General features: G+C 47.1%; 1 protein-coding gene across 3 annotated transcripts in view; it reads left to right on the top strand.

Annotated features, from left to right (window-relative positions):
* Nucleotides 1-6,543: 6,543 nt before the first annotated feature.
* LOC135819472 (macrophage mannose receptor 1-like) overlaps nt 6,544-18,353 on the top strand; it is a 44,426-nt gene continuing 32,616 nt past the window's right edge. For 2 of the 3 annotated variants that reach the window (XM_065332686.1, XM_065332685.1), the window contains exons 1-4: nt 6,544-6,906; nt 10,177-10,227; nt 11,870-12,232; nt 16,420-16,470. In XM_065332686.1, the coding sequence (XP_065188758.1) occupies nt 6,816-6,906; nt 10,177-10,227; nt 11,870-12,232; nt 16,420-16,470 (556 nt within the window). In that variant the 5' untranslated portion in view covers nt 6,544-6,815. The remainder of the gene's footprint in view (nt 6,907-10,176; nt 10,228-11,869; nt 12,233-16,419; nt 16,471-18,353) is intronic. The other variant, XM_065332687.1, reaches the window with a different exon arrangement.

Genomic DNA, 18,353 nt, shown 5'->3' with positions numbered 1-18,353 from the left:
AGTGTAAAAAGGTGCGACCTATAGTCGGGGAAATACGGTACATGCGTGTGTGCCGGTGTGTGTGCGTGTATGTGTGTGTGTAGGTGTGTGTGCCGGTGTGTGTGTGTGTGCGTGTGTGTATGGGTGTGTGTGTGTGTGTGTGTGCGTGGGTGTGAGCGTGTTTATAGTTATAATTTGTTGCTGGTTTTCTACTCCTCTTCTTATTCTTTGTCCGGGCTTCCATGAATATTTTTGGTATTCTTCGTCCTGTTGTGTGTGTGGGCGTGAGCGTGTTTATAGTTATTATTCTTTGCTGGTTTTCTACTCCTTTTCTTATTCTTTGTCCGGGCTTCCATTATTATTTTTTGGTATTCTTCGTCCTGTTGTGTGGGTGTGAGCGTGTTTATAGTTATTATTTTTTGCTGGTGTTCTACTCCTTTTCCTCTTCATTGTCCGGGCTTCCATGATTATTTTTGGTATCCTCCGTCCGGTTTTGCTGTTGTGTGGGTGCATGTGCATGAATTTGAGCAAGTGCGAATGTGGACTCTGCTTCGATCCCGTAATTACGTTTGCTCTGGTCTAGCTTTATCTGCAAGTCCAGATGTGTGAGCGTGTTTATAGTTATTCTTTTTTGGATATTCTTTGTCTGGTTTTGCTGTTGCAAGTAACTTGAGCTTGCTCACGCAATTACGGTAAATGAGGCATGCATATAAATGTTTGCATGCAAACTCATCTCTGCATCGTGTGTGCGTGCGCATGAATTTGAGCAAGCGTGAATGTGGACTCTGCTTCAACCCCGTAATGATGGGCGCTCTGGTCTAGCTTTCCCCGTCCTACGTTGGTTGTTTCATATTCCCTTATTTCCAGCACTCAAAAATAACTTGTAATAATGTTATCCATGGCTGACGATTCATCTGCATCGCCCCAATTTCCGGGAGAAATCTGACCATAAACAATCAATATACAGTGTTGCTCAATGAGATCTAGCCGCGTCATGACGTCAGTAAAGTACACAGCCATAGACCGGCGACACTGGGAAGAGGAATGCTGCAAGGCGCAAACTTGAGTGACGCGACTGGATTTCATTGACCAGCACTGTATTTTACATGGCCTGATGACCGGTATTCTGATCTGGCGATCATACAACTGCACAGAATCAATCTGACGATAAACAATCAATATTATGTTGGAATACATGACCTGATGACCGGTATTGTGATCTGGCAATCAAACAACTGCACAGAATCACTCCTCGAAGTCAGCCAAAAGCTGCTGAACTTTAGCCTTGAGCTGCGCCTTGTTTTTTCTGGACAAATGTCCCATGCTAAGGGCAAGTGCATTGCACCAGGTGGCGTCTTCGTTGTCGCTGGCTGGTGCATTTACCCTCTGCTTGGCCAGTGACAACACGGTGTTAGCCGTTGATACCAAACTACTAGTCAGGTCCATGTCGTCAGCACGCCGTTTCTTGGCCTTTGGTGCCGTTCCAATTTTCTCAGCAGCTGGTGGTGCTGATCGATTGGCGGGTGCTGGGCTGTCCAGTGCTTCCTCCTCTGAGCAATCCTCACCAAGAGGAGACAGGGCCAGGGGAAGAGAGGAAGCCGAGAGAGGGAGAGAGGAAGGCGAGAGAGGAAGAGAGGAAGAGAGAGAAGAGGTTGAGGGGGAATGAGGTACTAGTACAGCGGCAGGGGGGACACATGTTGCTTCGCCAGTGTTTGATGTCGTCGCCCTCTTCCTTATTGTTGAGTCTACAAAATTCATGCAACTCCATAAGTGCCATGCAGGAGCAGGAACACAGACGGTTCCGGAGCCACTCCGGGGTAACTTGGAGATGTGCTCCCTCTTCAGACGCACGTAAGTATCGCGTAGATACTTAAATTTCTTTTGACATTCGGCGGGTGATCTCAGCTGGAGATCCTTGGCAGGTTGCGACTCTGCCACCTTCAGCCATGCACGCTCCTTCATGAATCTGGAAATAGCATGCACATGAAACAAAGAGGATTACAGGTATAAAGTAGATGAAGTGGTCGATGCGGAGACAACAATTTCAAGTAAGTAATGAACAATTGCAATCGAACTTTATAAATAGGGCACATTTCCTGCCATGCCAAGAACGAGGCTGGTACTCGATATTATGTATCCCTGAGTACAGTGTGTGCGACCATGTTATGATCAAGCCTGTCCCAGTCACTGGCGGCATTTCATATTCCGAACAAAAGTGTTGAAACCCCAATCAAGCCATCCAAGTTCCACCCAATTCTGCATGCTATTATATAAGGCAGATCGATGTAATTACTGCGGTGTAGTGTGCAAATTCCAGCACATTCAACACTGGACAACTACATTGTAGACTAGAATAAATTTCTGTACATGTAAAATGGAAAAGAAATGTGAAAGAACAAATCTACCTGTATGCAAGCAAGGCAAGTAACTCACTTGTCCTTGTTATGCTTTGAGGTTTTATCCCACAGACATCCGTACCGTCGCACCTCTTCAACAAAGTACTCCTCGTGGCTCGGCTTTCCTTCCACTACACTCACTTCAGGTGACTCGGGCTCGGGCTGAGAGTGAAAGCTGGAGTCTTGGAGCATCTCAGAAAACGATTGTGAATCTTCGAACGTAGCCATTGTCACAATACAAGGTGTGGAAATGAAAATCAGTAATACCAAGAGTACATAAACTGTTTAGGTACTCTTGGTAACACCGTACAGGAAGAGTAGACAGCAAGGAAATGAAAGCCAAATACAAAAAGTCTTCCTTGTCAACAACATGTTCTCGAGCTCCGGGAAATAATTCAAAAAGCAACTCGTACGAAAAACATTTGCAGACAAAATACAATACACACAAAATAAAATTGTGAACTCCTACGCGCCCGTGCCGCCATTGTTTTTACCATGGTGAAGCGCTGTCGTCTCGCATCGCTGTCGCGAAAAGTTGAACTTGGCCAACTTTGGCGTTTTGGTGTTTGCGTTGGTTTGCGAAGCAAGTGCGACGTCGCAAACTCAACGCATCGCATCGCATCGCGCTTTCGCGTCGCAAAAAATGAAGTATGAATCGGCCTTTAGTCCTACCCGTTATGCGGCGGTTAGGCGAGCATGCAGCATTCATTAGAATAAAGAAATTGTCAAAAAAGGGGACTTGTAGCAGACTGGATACAGCGATGGACGAATACGAATAGTTTTAGCCCATAATTATAATTATGTGAACAAGAGGAAGGATGCGTGTCTGTGCAAGCAGAAGGAGCGGTAGGGGTAGCAGCTATGTGTACGAACTTGGTGCCTACATGACATGTACAGGTATTATGGCATGTAGACGGGTGAAGTATAAGTACTAGTATACTTATGAGGGAAGGAACTAGTAACTGCGCGAGCGAACAGATGAGTCCATAAAAAATTGCATCTCGGCGTCATTCTTTAAATTCTCCGCCGGCCCTAGCTCGTGCCTCGTACTTGACCTCCATTTCCTCCATTTCCAGCATTCCGAGAGACATTATAATTTAAACTATCCGAATAAAGAGAAATGAATGCATTCGGAATGCTTCTTCAACAGGATGATGTACAGGTTCCTGCACGAGTGCGAGGGCAGCACTGACTGTACTGCGGAATCCAACCCGCGGCGCGATAGGGGCAAGAGTATGACTGTACCACGATGTCGGCCTATTTCGGGGGGATATCCTATTTGTGTACATGTATGTACAATGAGCATTGTGTGCTCAGTATACATGTAGTTGGGAAAAGAGAAAGTGTGCAAAGTGATTTTGTAATTAATATTTTGTAATTTTTATTCCCCGAAGGCTTTAGTATCGAGAGGGTTCCAAACTTTCCATAATACCAAAGCATATAATATAATTATAAATACCAAAGCCGTATAAGGAGTGATGAGCAATACTTCGAAGTACGTTATGTAGGTGAGCAAAGAAAGTGATAAAGTCTTGTGAGTGAAGTCACTGAGTCTAGAGTAGAGGTCTCAGTGTCTGCTCCAGCGCCGGGTAATCCACCCGGTTGGGCGGCGCTTGGACCCGGTTGAAAGTATAGTACCGGGTCACCTGTGACCCGGTTGGTACTTTACACTTTCGAACTTTGATAAAGTTTGAAAGGGCTGGCTACATCGCTTGTATGTGTCAGATACTTCTTCTTCTTTCGTAATTATCTAATTCCTGTCCTCTCTTTTCTAAATGCGGCTTATCCATTCGCCTTTATATCATTGGGCCTAGTTCCCGTTTATTGTCCGAATTAAAGCATGTGACTCGGCTGGTGAGACAGCGCCAGGTACATGTGTACCCGGCTCCGACCCGGTTGAAATGGTTGCACCAGGTACACGTGTACCCAGCTGTCCTACAATCCTAGAGCAGACACTGGGTCTGTGCTGGAACAGACATGTACCGGCATGCAAGCGTTCAGGACTGGGATAATTAATGATGAAAAGTGTGCCAGAGATAAACTTCTAAAGATAACGCAATACGTGCGAGGTGACACTACTACATCTTCAGCGGAATTCGGAAAGATAGACGCTGTACAAAAGATACAGTGAAAGAACCAGCATGTAAATCAATGATTGCGCATGAAAGGCCGAACTACAGTGTACTACTACATGTACAGTGGTCCCTCTATAATCCGGCACCATTTGTGCCACGAAAATCTGCTGGATTAGTGAGGGTGCTGGATTAACAAATCTGATTTACTGCTGCAATGTACATGAAGAGGACATTTTGGCTACTGAAAATTGTGCTGGTTTATCGAGGGTGCTGGATTATAAAGTGCCGGATTAGAGAGGGACGACTGTAGTAGTATGTAGTCGAACAGGAAGTCCACGGGTACGTGTAAATAAGACCTAATGTCAAGAGCACTTTTTCGTATAAACGTTTGTCGGAAGCGTCTGCTCCGAAAGTCGGAGCCCGAAAGTCGGAGCTCGCGCTACTTCCTGCCGACTGACTTGACACTTGACTGACTCTCGACTGCGTCTGGAGCACACGAGAAGCCCGTCGAACCTTCCACTCGGCAAACCTGCAAGAAAGCACCACTCCCTGCTCACAGTGTTTCGGGGAATTCGTCCCTCCTCATCAGTTGAGCTTGAGTAAGCTTTGTAGTAATGAAATTGCTGCTCCAAGAGCACATTGCATATTTTAAAAATGTAGTGCTCTCCGTGTGCAGTGACGCTAGCGCTCCGCTTCCAGCGCGACAAATACCTCGCGAGCCAGCTAATCTTCATTCCAGGATTACCGGGCCAAAGGCTACGCCTATCAGGGGGGGGGGGGGGGGGGGCTCCTATTAGTATTTGTGTACACGTACCGGGTATGTACAATGAACATTGGAGTTGGGAGAAAGATGAGGTGTGCAAAGTGAGTTCGGAAGAGATAGATGCTAGCCTAGTCTGTAGTATAGTCGCAACATCTTTTGCGTACTCAGTACTCTTGATGCACCAAAGGCAAAGTGACCATAAATTAGGCATAATGTAGACTCTACCATGGTGAATCTATTACTACACGCCAGCTTTCTCCCAGCTTTCTCCCCATACCTCACACCAGATTTAGCGCTAAATTTGTTTATGCTTGTGGCCCTATGTGTTTATAAGCATACTGTCGGGTAGACCCGAGTATCAGTTGTCTGATGATTGCCTAGCGGCATGAAACTCAGAGTTACAACCAACTTGAACGTCCTCCGCTGAGTCTGCTATATTACTACACGATGTAATAGATAAACTTTGTTTTAGTTCACCAACCTCGTCTACAGAGATATGAGTACCTTCTGGCTTCTCACCACGGTGTAATGGTGGTGACAGTGACTATTGTCAGCTGATGAGCTGAGAGAGGGACGCTATGGGCGTGTTTTATGACTATCAAGAAGACATCCAGGCAGGAGCGATCACAGAATACGCGACTAACGTTAGGAGAAGTCTAAAAAAACTCCCCTAGAATAGTCAGAACCGGGTCTAAGACCCATACGGTTCAGAGATGGTCTCAACAGACCGGTGCTCTACCAACCGTGAATGGTTGTAGAAAGGTCACTGTTTCCGAACACGGTCTCCACCTTGTTACATGCTGTCAACCAGGGAGTAGTAGAAATACAGTATTTTACTACTCCCTGCTGTCAACAAACAACAGACTCTACCATGACATCAAGAGTTTATCTACTCTTGATGACATGTATGTACCAGCACTGGCAGCAGTCATCATTTGCTGGGGGGGGGGGGGGGGTGATCCGCGGATCAAGGAGTAGTAAAAAATACAAGTGTACCGGTATTTTTACTACTCCCTGCCGCGAACCATGCATGATGATGGACTGGACCTGCATATGTAGATGATAGTAGTGATCATGTACCTGCAAACGCGCAGTGTTAGCCGCTAGATGCTAGCGCCATGCACTCACCACAGTGAACCCCGTGAACCAAAGTGAACCAGCCATATCGGGCGCCCTGCTAAAGCAGCTGCGTCCGCCAGCAGGATCAGTAGCGGGAGCACACCCTCGACACACCCCTGCCATGCCTTGCCCTAGCCCTGGCGCCTGTGATGTTTCCTGTGGCGACGCCCCAGCCAAGGGTCTAGTCTAACAAGAACTGAAGTCGTGAAGAAGAAAACTACAAGTAGGTTTGTTTGTCTACTGGTGAACTCAGATTGTTTTGTGTAGGAGCAGAACGATTCTTTTGCCCGAAGAAGAAGGCTTCCGGTAGCCACAGGCGAATTGAGCAATGCTAACCTGTTGAGAAGTGAACGTAGGTCAGTGTTGTGCTTGCGTAGCGCTTAGTGTTTCACAGTCACAGGTGAGGTCGGATAGGGCCGTTCATTGGTCGGATAGGGCCGTTCATTGGTCTGTATCATCCCACTGCTGCCCGCGACATTGGAAATGAAAGCAGGCCAGGTGGTCGTCCTTCTGCTCCTCTGGCCAGCGGTGCTGGGGCTGGTCGATGGTGCGCAGGCTCAAGACGTCAATGATGGTATGGATATGGGAGCCTTCTGCTCCTGCTGTGTGTGTGTGTGTGTGTGTGTGTGTGTGTGTGTGTGTGTGTGTGTGTGTGTGTGTGTGTGTGTCTTTCCCGGTCTTCTGCGCGCAACACACACTGCGGCGTTGACCTCCTCTTCCCCCCTCCTCCTTCTACTTACCGGTACTCTCATTCGTATTCTTCTTATCTTCTCCCACTGCCTACATTCCTTTCCCTTGTTCCCAGCCGCTCAAGAGATTAAACGACTTGTTGTGGGGTTTACTATTCAGTTTGCAAGTGATTTTCCCGAAACGCGCGCTCTCGCCACTGTAGTCCTATTCCTCGCCTCCTATTCCTCCTCGCCTCCCTCTGTATTGAGCATTCAGTCCTACTGTCATCGGGCATGCTTGCCCTTCTGAATCACGAATCGCAGTAAGCACAACGACGTCAATAACATCAAGCACACACATGTATGTACATTCAGGGTTTCAGACGGAGGTTACTACAAATATAGTACACAATCACTCGCTCATATGGTAAACACGGGTCCTGTAAAAATGCCCTGTGGCGATGGTCTGCTCCAGTGCTGGCCATGCCAGGTTCTGGGCCAGCCTGAAAGAAAGCCCATGGTCGGGGTAGGTAGGCCCAATTCATCAGCACTCTACTCCGGCTCCCCGTTGTATTGTCATGTTTTCCCCTTGGTTCTCCCTTCTCATTACGTTCTCTGCTGGGCCGTGTACTTCAATATAAAAAGCGGGTACTTTGTACTTTGAGCCTGTGGCTCTGCATCATCCTCCACTGTGAATAGGAAGACGGCTGTACCACGCGCTCTTTTCCTTCGCTTTCTTGTTATTGGGCAACCTGCCAGTTAGAATCTGCGAAGTAAAATAAACAGCAGCAACGACTCTGTAACGTGGAAATTGTGGGCACAAGTTATGCGATCGAGTCCACCAACTAAACCAGATTTTGTACAGTCAGACGTGCACAATCTAGCACAATTTCCATGTTACAAATTTTTCCTTGGCTCACCATCTGAATTCTTAACAACAACTCTATATGGAGCATTACTTTCCAAAGCTGTCCGACTTGAATTTCGCTTCTGAGGTGCAACGAGAGAGCTTGGAAGCTCAGGGCCCTACGCTATGCGTTTTTGCCTTGATGACCTAGACAAAAAAAAGCATAGGGATGTTATAAATTCTTTAAAAAATTCCTTTCTTTTAAGACATAACCTGGGATTCGAACCCGCACTATCGCGCGCCCTGCATGCATCCCCGATACACTTCGCATACATACTAATTCTTCCAAGTTGTTTCACATTGTGATCTTGCATTTGAAAGCCCTATTTGAATATGCATTGTGGCCAGCCGTCTTTGATAGCATGGTACGGTAGGGGATAGGTACGGGACAGGTACAATCGAGGGTAATACGACACCGTCTCCCGTACCGTACCGTACCATCAAACACAGCTGGCCACATACAGCTGCCCGCAATATTCAAATAGGGCTTTCAAACGCAAGATAATAACGTGAAGCAACTTGGAAGAATGGGTATGAATGCGAAGTGTATGGGGGAATGCATGTAGGGCAATAGTGCGGGTTCGAATCCCAGGATATGCCTGAAAAAAAAAATAGGAGAATCGAAAAATTTATAACATCCTATGCTTTTTGGCCCTCAGATACGGATAGCGCCAGGCGTGACACAAACAAACAAACAAACACACAAATACCAAATTAAAGCTGTGTGGACCCTGGCTAGCGCCAGACGTTACTGAAGTAACGTCTTCTGCATAGCTACGGGAATAAAGCACGATGCTATCGACCTTTTCACCATACTAACACGATAGGGTCACGTTTAGACACTATTAAAAGAATAAAATAAAATTATCGGAGCCCATGGGTGTGGCGAATGGGATTTAGACCTTGGCCACATCGAGAAGTCGCATCTGATACCTGATCATGGGGTGGTGGCGTCCCACTGAAGCGGAAAGGTGGTTCTTGACCCGCCCTGTACGCGAACCCGTGCACTTTTTTATAATTTGTTTTATCGGAACCCACAGCTGTCAAGAGGAAAGCTTCACTTCTTACTAGTGATAGACAATAAGCCTCCTGCCAACTGTCTGTGGCGACAAGTCCTCCTGCCAACTGTCTGTGACTACAAGTGCTCCTGCCAACTGACTGTGACTAAGTTAACAGTCCTTATTCCAACTGTTTGTGACTACAAGTGCTCCTGCCAAGTGTCTGGTGACTACAAGTCCTCCTGCCAACTGTCTGTGACTTCAAGTCCTTCTGCCAACTGTCTAGTATGTGAGACTACAACGGAATGATAACTTTACATTTGTGGGATGCTGAAGCTATCTGCTATGTGTGTAGGTCTATTCGCATCCTCCAGAATCAGTAGGGCGTGAAGGTGCTACGTGAGGATGGCTATCTGTGGAAGTGTTCACGGTCCGAACTTGCAGACAGTCAAGTCGAAGCGGGCTGGGGTTCCGATGGGTTCTGGTGAATGTACGGGGTTTTGTTTGCCTTTATATCATTGGGTCTAGTTCCCGTTTACTGTGTGCTTTGAAATAAACCAATCAACCGACATCGTAGGCAAGCTTCCATTATGATACACTGCTCTTGATTGCTTGCAGCTCTTGGCTACAGTTCCTACACGTTCTCTACTGGGTATTGTGGACACTGGGGTAGTATTATGCACCCGTCCCTTCCCCTGCCCCTGTCCCTGCCTATCCCCTCCCTTCCCCCTGCCCCTGTCCCTGCCTATACCCCTCCCTTCCCCCTGCCCCTGTCCCTGCCTATCCCCTCCCTTCCCCCTGCCCCTGTCCCTGCCTATCCCCTCCCTTCCCCCTGCCCTGTCCCTGCCTATACCCCTCCCTTCCCCTGCCCCTGTCCCTGCCTATCCCCCTCCCTTCCCCCTGCCCCTGTCCCTGCCAATCCCCTCCCTTCCCCTGCCCCTGTCCCTGCCTATCCCCTCCCTTCCCCCTGCCCCTGTCCCTGCCTATCCCCCCTTCCCCTGCCCCTGTCCCTGCCTATACCCTCCCTTCCCCTGCCCCTGTCCCTGCCTATCCCCTCCCTTCCCCCTGCCCTGTCCCTGCCTATCCCCTCCCTTCCCCCTGCCCCTGTCCCTGCCTATCCCCTCCCTTCCCCTGCCCCTGTCCCTGCCTATACCCCCCGCTCCCTTCCCCCTGCCCCTGCCTATACCCCTCCTCGACCCAAACCGGCACCATACACGGTTCATTGTGCAGGTTTGAATGATGACACTTTGTTGTATGTCATTTTTCTGCAGTTCCTTCCATCACCGATCCAAATCCAACAGTGCCACCATCTTCATCACCAGGTAAGTTAGTTAAGAGTCAATGTCTGAGTGGACCTTGTTCGTCCGCATGCGTGCCTCTCTCCCATAAAAAAATCAAAAATTCTCTCGGGTTGCTATGAGCATGCGCGGTCACATCATGCATTTTCAGGTACTGGAGGGCCGCGGCTGTGCCCCAAAGAGATTTTTTCGATTCTTGAATTTCCAACTGCAATGCATACCTAAAATCCCCCAATGCACAGCTACTATGCCGTGATTTTTTACTTGCACGACGAGATATAAATGCACACGTGAAAACTCGCGTGCTGCCCAGTACACGAGAAAATGCTGGGCCATCTCAGAAGGCGAAATTTTGTATATTTATACTTCCTCCGCGTCATCGAAATTGTCGCAGTTTGACTAGTGACTTGTCACTTGTTACTGACAACTCCATAAGCTAAGCCATTCAAAACTTATTACACAGTATGATAGTCTGAAGACTAGAGTAACGTTCCAGGACAGTTGGACTGAGAGTTTTCATGCAGAGATGAAGTCCTCGTCGTCGCTGATGTCAATGGACGCAAAAATATCGTTCCGAAATATTTCAAGGAAGGTTGAAAGTTGGTCGCGCCTCATCTCAAACGCTTTGACTTTCTCCACAGGACAAGAGCTGCTATGCTTGTCGTCTGCTAGCTCTGGATGATTCCTACTACACCGCCAGCGAAGCCTAGTAAGAATATACGATCGTTGCGAGGTCGGTTGATTACCATCGGCGGAATCACCTCGATCTTGAAATGAACTTTTTTTAGCCATGGCATGCCCATTTTTTTTAGCTGTGCGGTCACAGCTCATGCAGGTAAGTGTACCATGGTGTACTATCACGTCCAGCGCGCCCTCTTTTTCAGCATCATTGGTACGGCACCTGCGCGTGCATCACTAGCACCACGTGTAGAGTCTACATAGCTCTTGCAGGTACAGTCATGTACTGAGTGTCTCAGCCAGAGCGACAAATTTTATCGCTGTTGCATGCATTTAGTTTGCTGGCCCCTCGATGTTTCTCCAAGCACTGCTACTTGTTCCACAAAGTCATTTTCACCCCAGCTAAGGTAAAACAGTGATGAGGCTTGATTGAATGGCCATAAGCACGAGAAATGTGCAGGCTGCAACGCCTGACTGATCTCAGCGAGTCGAAATTACCATCGCAGCGACATCAGCGAAGAAATTGCGTCTAGTTCAAAAATTTCAGCTTCCAATAACAGAAAATATAACTTTGCCGTCACCCTATACTAATGACTATCGCCTATGTCCGATTTCTTGCCTCTGGTACGAGTGCTGGTGAGTAAATACCCCGTTTTATATCGAAAGTCAAACTGCGACAATTTCGATGACGCGGAGGAAGTATTAAAATTTTACAGTACTCCTGCCCAACACTATGTGTGACCGTTGCGTGTGCGTGTGTGTGTGTGTGCGTGTGTGTGTGTGTGTGTGTGTGTGTGTGTGTGTGCGTGTGTGTGTGCGTGTGTGTGTGCGTGTGTGTGTGTGCGTGCGTGTGTGTGTGTGTGTGTGTGCGTGTGTGTGTGTGTGTGTGTGTGTGTGTGTGCGTGCGTGTGTGTGTGTGTGTGCGTGCGTGTGCGTGCGTGTGCGTGCGTGTGCGTGTGTGTGGTTGTGTTGAGTACCCAATCTCCAGCTTGGCACCAGTGTGGAAATCGGTCATACATGTACCCAGAAAACGTGAGAAAGAATTTGTCAATGGCCGTCGAGCACTGCAGGGTGTACGCCGAGGGTGGGCAGATCGCCACCCCACGCAATCTTGTGGAGCAGGGATGCATGAATAACTCAAGTCTCGACACACTCTGGCTGGGCGTGTACAGAGTTGGTGGCGCTTGGCTGGATTTGAAAACGAAAACAGAAATAACAGCCGCTTTTTGGGGAGAACATGAGCCGAGCGGAGGCGATTGTGCGACAATGCGGTACGACTCAAATGACGGCTACAAATGGGATTCTACCGAAGCCTGTGGCCAGAAAATCGGTTTTGTTTGCGAGAGACAAGGTAGGGTACCAACAGCATTGTGCGAATACGGTTGCTTCCTGTACTACGGGAGAGCTGTCATGTATGCAGTGATCACAACTTTCTTTATGATTCACCCAGAGTATGCGGAAATTCCGGCTCTCAAACATCAGCTGGGAATAGGTTGACGGTTGGCAGAACGGTGAAAACTTCAGGATGTGTAGAGTTGCTAACGCTGAGTTGATTGGTCTAGGCCGCAAGAGATTCCGGCCTAGACCATATGAGCTGGTTACGTTGGTGGGCAGTTAGTCATAACTCGTACCATTTTTGTCCTTCTCCATCTTCTCCATGTTTACATTGGCTCACCGTTCAAGTTCAACTAGATCTTTGTGTGACCTTGTTGGATAAGACTAGCACAATGCTGGTCAGAAAGATAGATTTTTGGCATCATAGCCAGCAATCGCATGTCACCACGTACATTCAAAATCAACATCATTTTGCGAATCGACTTTTTTTCAGGATCACCTTTCAACGAGGACGAAGCAAAGTCGGCCGAACGAAGCCTAGAGGAAGAAAATCACCCTCTCCACTTCACCATCACGACACTGACATAGATACGAGATGAAACAACTAAAAAATCCACAAGAAAACTGTACGGCCATCATCGCGCTGACTTTGGTCTGACTTTGGTCTGAGAATTTCTATCACGATCAAAAATGTACGAGGAGCACTCAAAAATTAGCCACAGACGTACCTTTATCGCTCTCTACTCCTTTTTCAAGGCACAAATGTTGTACCTCGCTTTTCTCTTCCTGCTCCCAGTCCCGTGCCATCTCCACACTTATACAAAGGGACGACGATAACTACATTTAGGAAGACTATTTATTGACACGACGACGAAACACAACTAGACATGACGAACTCAAGACGAAGACACCATTTCACACCACAGCAACACGCGCATGCACCAACATGACGTACACACGACGTACACAAAATAACGTACTACAACATAACTCCCTCCCAAGAGTAGAATCGTCCTCGATTCTAATAATAAACAGAGTAAAAAGAGGAAAAGATCACACAAATCACTCAATCATACCACATGTACACCCGTCACACCCAGAAATAAAATACCTCTGCCTGCACTGCAGATTACAAAAACTCTGTCCGCCCACCCAGAACACCAGCCACGATCGCTGTCACACGTGTAGGAACTGATAACCTCAAAAACTCTACTTCACACAACACACCACCTCACGATCACGCAAAAATTCTAAAAATGTGAGAGCACAAATCATATGAATAACAAAAAGAACAAAATCCACTGGCTCTGTGGGGGCCTCTAGTTATCCTCATAGAAGAGCAAATAAAGAAACAAACAGAACACACGCGCTGTGCGGGCGCCTCTTTACCCTCGAGGAGAGCAAATAATAAAGAACAAAATGTTGGGAGAACAGAAAATACAAAACTCACATTCTCATCACATTCACAACAACACACGTACCCTCTCACCAACGAAACTCCTCACGCCGTCTGCCATGTCGTCCACCATCTCCAGGAGCGCTGCTCAGCGTCGACATCCTCACTTCTGCAGCCTCTTCTTCTTCTCTTCACCTTCCATCCTTCTTTTTTCTTTTCTTTTTCAGGTTTTCTGGGCACAGTTTTACGTCGTGTCCGGGACCACCAGTGACGACGACTGCCAAGAGACGGGAGAGACGAATGATGAAGGACGAGGACGACGGACGAACTTCTTCAAGACGGACAAAACTGTGACGATAGGACGACTGGAGATGACATCGGAAACTGGGAGCGAAGGCCACGCAGGACGAATCCAGAAGTTGAGATTTACAAATTTCCATTACCGCTGCCACCAATGTTGTAACTCGCTTTCTCTTCCTGCTCCCAGTTCCGTGCCATCTCCACACTTGTACAAAGGGGACGACGATAACTACATTTAGAGGACTGTTTATTGACACGACGAAGAAACACAACTAGACATGACGAACTCAAGACGAAGACACCATTTCACACCACAGCAACACGCGCATGCACCAACATGACGTACACACGACGTACACAAAATAACGTACTACAACACAAACATAGCCAGCAATCGCGTGTCATCACGTACATTGAAAATCAACATAATGTTTCTAATCGACCTTTTTTTCAGGATCACTTTTCAACGAGGACGAAGCAAAGTCGGCCGAACGAAGCCTAGAGGAAGAACATCACCCTCTCCACTTCACCATCACGATACTGACATAGATACGAGATGAAACAACTAAAAAATCCACAAGAAAACTGTACGACCATCATCGCGCTGACTTTGGTCTGAGAATTTCTATCACGATCAAAAATGTACGAGGAGCACTCAAAAATAAGCAACAGACGTACCTCTATCGCTCTCTACTCCTTTTTCAAGGCACAAAAGTCGACTCTCCACTTTCAAACCAGGAACCAGACATACCAGTGGTCCTTTTCAGCTGCTCCACGAGCGGAGGGAATGTTCACCAAGGGGCGCAGAGCAGCATCCATTCCAGAAAAAGAGCTAAAATACGAGTGAGACTGCATGCCTGAGTACATGAGTACATGTATGAGTACATGCAGAAAATAGTCAATTTCAGCGTTTCTGCTCCAAACAGCAACTAGCTTCGACTAGAAACAAAGATTACACCAAAGGATCAAACAACAACCATTTTCTGCAGTTTTTTTGCAGATGGCTTCCTTGTGCTTGGCCCAGCACGCCAAAAATCACACCTCGGAGGAGTACAAAATTACAACTCTCAGATGTCCTCGATTGCTGGCCATGAGTCGACTCTCCACTTTCAAACCAGGAACCAGACATACCAGTGGTCCTTTTCAGCTGCTCCAAGAGCGCAGGAAAGGTTCACCAAGGGGCGCAGAGCAGCATCCATTCCAGAAAAAGAGCTAAAATAAGAGTGAGACTGCATGCCTGAGTACATGAGTACATGTATGAGTACATGCAGAAAATAGTCAATTTCAGCGTTTCTGCTCCAAACAGCAACTAGCTTCGACTAGAAACAAAGATTACACCAAAGGATCAAACAACAACCATTTTCTGCAGTTTTTTGCAGATGGCTTCCTTGTGCTTGGCCCAGCACGCCAAAAGTCTCCACAAGTCCAGTCTGTGTGCAAGCGTGCGAGTGCGTCCTTAGGTATGCTACAACCCCACTGCCAACACTTGAATGATAACTGCAGAAAATTGTTCTTTAAGTCGTACATTTTGCCTATATTTGACTATTGCGATATAGCTTGGTGCGGGTTGTCTCAGACTTTACTCCACAGACTGGAAGTACATCAACGCTTGCTTCTGAAAATTCTGTTTCGAAAAGACCAAACATTTGCCTCCCTTTGTCTTTATAAACTTGCTTCCACGCACCCTCTTCTTGCCCGACATCAGCAGCATCTTTGTATCCTTGTGCAAAAAATCTTCCTAGCCCAAGTCCCGAAACATATTGCCAAGTACAACTGGTTTGTTACCACTAGACCAACACGCAATGCCTTATCACTGCCCCGAGCTAGTTCCTCTCTGTTTTTGAAATCCCCTTTCTTCTCAGCATACTCCCTTTGGTCTAACCTGCCTACTAGCATTAAGACATGCCAGGATATCAGGAAATTCACAGTCCAGCTTTCCACACTGTCTCATCCGAAGTGATCCCATGTATTATTAATGTGCCTCCCTTTCTTTTTCTCTCCCTATCTCCTTTCCCTCTCTGACAGCATCTTTCTTTTTCTCCCTTTTAGCTTGCCGTGGTTGGCTATCACCTGACCTCTCATGTTTATTGGCAGTCTTCGGACGGGCCAGGAGATGTTGAATAAATAAATAAATAAATAAATAAAATCACACCTCGGAGGAGTACAAAAATTACAACTCTCAGATGTCCTCGATTGCTGGCCATGGCTTTGTCTTCCATTGCCTCATGACAACCTACAGTGGCGGATGAATTAGTTTAATTTACTGTGTGTGTGTGTGTGTGTGTTTGTGTGTGCGTATGTGCGTGCGCGTGTGTGTGTGTGTGCGTGTGTGCGTGTGTGCGTGTGCGCGTGTGTGCGCGTGTGTGTACATGTGTGCGTGTGTGTGTTTGAGAGAGAGTTTGTGTGTGTGTGTTGGGGGGGGGGGGGGGTATGGGTGCGTGCATCTGTCCATGCGGGCTTACGTGTCTGTGTGTAAATGTGTACTGCTCACCATCTTGTACTTGCAGGAGGCGTCCCTACACCCAAACCAACAATAACAGCTGCAGGACCACAGCCAAGTAAGAAAAAAATTCTTTGCAAAGTGTAGGGGTAATGCGAGTACATGATACACTGCCATGAAGAAAGACAGTTGAGTGGTTTCGTGCACTCGCACATGTTGTCCAGGCGTCAGGGGCCCAGCCTCCCTGCCCATCCGACCCGCCACACACAACAACGAAACTGAACTGGGAGTTCTACATAATTTCTTGACAAGACGGAGACGGACAGACAAGAAGACCGGACACGACGAGGTAAACTGAAAACTGAAGAAAAAGACTAACATTTATGGCAGCATACGAGCATGCGCCCAAACAAAACATAACGCATGACAATGACGTAACCGTTACTTGGATATGTACAAACTATACATGCAACCAAAACCAGTCAAATACGAGTCAAAGCAGAACGCAAAACAAACCAAAATAAACGAAAGGACCACAACAAAAATGAGCCATGAAAAGTCTTTCTACCGATACACAACAAGTGGCAAACTGGGAGAAATATGTACTGAGATACACTAAAAGCCCTGATATGGAAACCAGCTAAGTTGGAAAAGTAAAACATTATTGACTTTTGAGTGGCAACAGTGCTGCAGTACTGTCGGTCGCCGAAGAACTTGGGGGGGGGGGGGGGGGGGGGTCAGCCTCCTAGCCTCCTAGCCTCCTAGCCTCCTAGCCTCCTAGCGTAGACCGTTCTTATTTTCATGTATTACAGTCCATGCGTAGTTGAGTCACCGTGTATACATTGGTATGCTGTGCTTGATGAAATTCTAGCCTGGTCGTTCTTCGGCTCTCTGTTCTTTGGTGCTCCGTTCTTCGGCTCTCTGTTCTTCGGCTCTCTGTTCTTTGGTGCTCCGTTCTTCGGCTCTCTGTTCTTCGGCGCCCGGTAGTACTGTATGAGGAGTCATTCACATAACCTCTATTAACATCTTGTTTTCACCCATTGGGTTAGTTCTGGCTAGATTGACTCTTGTGTGTGTGTGTGTGAACAATTGTGCTGGTGACACTTATATCAGAATATGATAATTATACAGGGGCGTCGAAAGGTAATCTAGTGTGGTACGGTCAGCCATCTGAAGAACAGAATACGCGTGAGGGAAGTGTGGCGGAGTCGAAAATTTTGGAAATTTAGAGCCCAGATCAGTGCATTTTATTGATTCACGGGGTACCTGCGGCAAAAAGTGCTACGGTCAATACCGTAGTGACCGTAGCGTGTCCGATGCCCCTGTAATAAGTGTAGTGTGCGTTGCTATGTCAGAGTGAATATTATACACTCAGAGTGAATATTATACACTCAGAGTGAATATTATACACTCAGAGTGAATACTATACACTCATAGTGAATATTATACACTCAGAGTGAATATTATACACTCAGAGTGAATATTATACACTCAGAGTGAATATTATACACTCTGACATAGCAACGCACACTAGTAGAGTAAAACTTGGCGTAAGCGACCTCTGGGTTTAGCGACCACCTGCTCTTAACGACCGTTTTTCCATGCACCGACAGTTCTACACAGCAACTGTGGGACCTGGTTCTAAAGACCACCTGGCTTTAACGGCCGCTTTTGCTTGCACCGTGGGGTGGTTGCTTAAACCAGGTTTCACTGCATACTGTATTGCTGTCACTGAGGTAAAGGGGTAAATGAAATTTGATCCCGTGATGGATGCCCTGATACCATCAATCCTTGCACAGTGTCCTCACGCACTTACTGTGGTGTGCTCAGCGTATTTTGCCAGATTATTCACAAGTTCAACTAGAGTTTGGGGATTCCAGGGGGCATCAGTTGTTCGGCAGTGCAATAGCCTTTTGAGTCATCATTTCAAGACTCCTTTTGAATCTGTCTCACCTCTCCCGGAAGCTCAACGTCGCAAGGACCAGTTTTATGTAGTGAAGA

Source organism: Sycon ciliatum, chromosome 6 (genome assembly GCF_964019385.1).
Source record: "Sycon ciliatum chromosome 6, ocSycCili1.1, whole genome shotgun sequence".
Classification (NCBI taxonomy): domain Eukaryota; kingdom Metazoa; phylum Porifera; class Calcarea; order Leucosolenida; family Sycettidae; genus Sycon; species Sycon ciliatum.
The sequence above is the reverse complement of the archived record's forward strand: the minus strand, read 5'-3'. Positions and strand labels throughout refer to the sequence as shown.